This window comes from Phytophthora infestans, genomic scaffold (genome assembly GCF_000142945.1).
Source record: "Phytophthora infestans T30-4 supercont1.3648 genomic scaffold, whole genome shotgun sequence".
Taxonomy (NCBI): Eukaryota; Oomycota; class Peronosporomycetes; order Peronosporales; family Peronosporaceae; genus Phytophthora; species Phytophthora infestans.
In genome coordinates, this window is record NW_003305032.1 from 1 (window position 1) to 2,463 (window position 2,463).

The window sequence follows — 2,463 nt, forward strand, 5'->3', positions numbered from 1 at the left end:
GTCGGGGCCCACTTTAGCTCTGTCGACGCCTCGGTCTCCCCGTAAACACTGAAATTCACCAGTGCATCTCGCCCTCCTGGAATAGTCTCCAGCAGTTTTCTTTGTTTGCTGTTCGTCGTCCAGCACTGCTCAATACCCCACAAACGGTTCCCCACACCATGTAATAAGGCATATAAGGCCTCCTGATGTCATCAACCAGCAGACTAGCGCTCTAGAGTGATGCTTACGCTTTTTTCCTGGTCGCGCGACTGTCCAGATACTGTCCAATGACGTGGGAATTCAAACACTGCTGCAGTGTGTTCGTAGGTGCCTGTACACAATAACAGTATTTGTTGGACAGAAATTATCACGCACAAAATGACAGTAGAGGGTTAACGCAACATCGTTCAGTAGTGCTGCGTCTTGGGTATGCAATCGTTACCTTCTCGGCCCATGCGACCTGCTCCTTAAGGTTGAATTGCGGCGCCGCGCCCTCGCCCGATGGCGCTTTCGCGCGCATATTCGAAGTTCGAGTGCGGAATAGGAGTGATGGTATCGGTTCAGTACCCACTTAATAGTGACACCTCTCTTGAATGACAGATGTTGAAGTGCTTACGAGACTCTTCCGGCTCCGTTCATCACCTCGCACACGCACCTCGAAATAGTGTACGCGAAGCACAAGCATTGGTTGGAGCATCCTTCAAGGTTAGACTTCCGTTTGGTAGGACTGCTCGAGGTGATATGCTCCTTGAGAAGCAATATGTGAGCGCTCTATGAATCGGTAATTATCATCAAAGTGTAGTTTTAGAGAGCGTTAGCCTGTTGAGCGGCAGAAGTGAGGTAAATCGGCTCCATACAGCCGCAATCACCACGATCCCCTTCGCCACCAAATCCATCGCTGCTAGTGAATCCGTACGTGCATCGACACACGCCCGTGAGGTGATTGCAAAATCCGCGATTCGAGCATACTGCATCTTCTTTTGTACCACGCACCGAGCTCTCGACTCCATCAACACTGAGGGTCAGCGTCAAGGCTCCATCTAGAATCCATCGTAGAGGTGGCAAATCTCCGAAATTCGTCAGAAACTTGATGCGTATGGTGTTCGACCCAGCAGCATCACATGCTGGAGAGCCTGTTACTCCGTTGGTGTCCGTGCTGTAAGCTACCGACACTTTTTCGACTGTCGTTAAAGCTTCCAACGCACTTGCTAGCGAAGCAGCAGGTACAGTGAAGGGTAGCTGAGGTGTCGCTGCGTCTCGGAATTTAAGCGAGAAGAAGCCTGAGCTACCCTTGCACACCAACAGCTGCACTTCGTTCTGCTGGCGTAATGTCATTGGGTCATCCCCAGTTGGACAAGACCTCAACGAGCAGTCATGACCTTCCCAGCCAGAACTGCATAGACAACCTTGTATCATATCGTGCTCCCAGGTTTCCTTCTTATTGGGGACAGCACCGTACGTAAAGCTCATCGTTTCTCCGTTGACTGTCGCTCTCTTTGCCAACTGCTCCATCGTGTAGCACGTTCCATGGCCACTACAATCGTTGGGACACACCACTGCAGATAAAACGTTATACAACATCAGGTCACGCGTTCATAAAAATACAACGGTACATGCAAAGCGTACTTCGGTTGCAAGCAGCACCCGTAAAACCACTCAAACAGACGCATTCTCCCTTGGTTCTGTCACATTCGCCAGCATTCGAGCATTCTACCAAAGCGTGCGCCGTGTCAGCAGTGTCTGTAGGTCGGTCAAACCAAGCTCGCCCTTTGGGGCAGAGCCGTTCGGTGCAATCACCGCCCGTGAAGCCTTCATTACAGATGCAGTCGTACGTCGGTGGGCCGCGACAGGTGCCTTTGCCACTACAAGCGATCTCTCCTGGACAAGCCGTGACAGTTCCACTAGCGAACCCACAGTCGCCACGCTGTCCAATGGCTCCGTTACCGTCACTTGAGAAGTAATTTGGGTAGCACAAGCACACCCCCGTGGCGGAATCGCACATGCCTCGTCTTGAACACGGTAGATGACATATTGGGTTGTTGACTTTTGTTCAGCTCCTCGTTCTGCCGCTGTCTTGACAGTTCGGCATTCGCACCAATCTTGCAATGAATACTCGGTGCCGTACTCAACACCTTCAGCGCGATGCCTGCATCCTCTGGGTCAACCACCGACGTCTCGTTCGCAGATTTGGTGACACACAAGGCCGGGACAGCTGCGTCACAACAGGTGACTTCATTCAATCCAGTGCCGTTGCTTCTCGCTTCCGTGGTCACCCTTGGCTGGACACTAACACTCGTTGGCGTATGTACCACGTTTACCGGCCTCAGTAGTTCGTGTGTACGCACTACCGAGGCTTCGTTCGCGTTACTACTTTCGCCATGGGTTGTCGTGTACGTGTCCAAAGGTTCTTCGGAAGGCTGACCGTCGGCCGAATCCCCGGCTGTCACCTCAGACAGACAGGCTTCCACTCGTTCACGTTCTTCC

At 52.2% G+C, this 2,463-nt stretch overlaps 1 protein-coding gene across 1 annotated transcript; it reads right to left on the bottom strand.

Annotated features, from left to right (window-relative positions):
- Positions 1 to 783: 783 nt before the first annotated feature.
- On the bottom strand, positions 784 to 1,981 carry PITG_22505 (uncharacterized protein; the record flags this gene model as incomplete). The annotated part of the gene is made up of 3 exons (XM_002909733.1): positions 784 to 1,535; positions 1,606 to 1,903; positions 1,961 to 1,981. The coding sequence occupies 3 exons, from the start codon at positions 1,979 to 1,981 to the stop codon at positions 784 to 786; spliced, it is 1,071 nt and encodes a 356-aa protein (XP_002909779.1).
- Between the last annotated feature and the right edge of the window lie 482 nt (positions 1,982 to 2,463).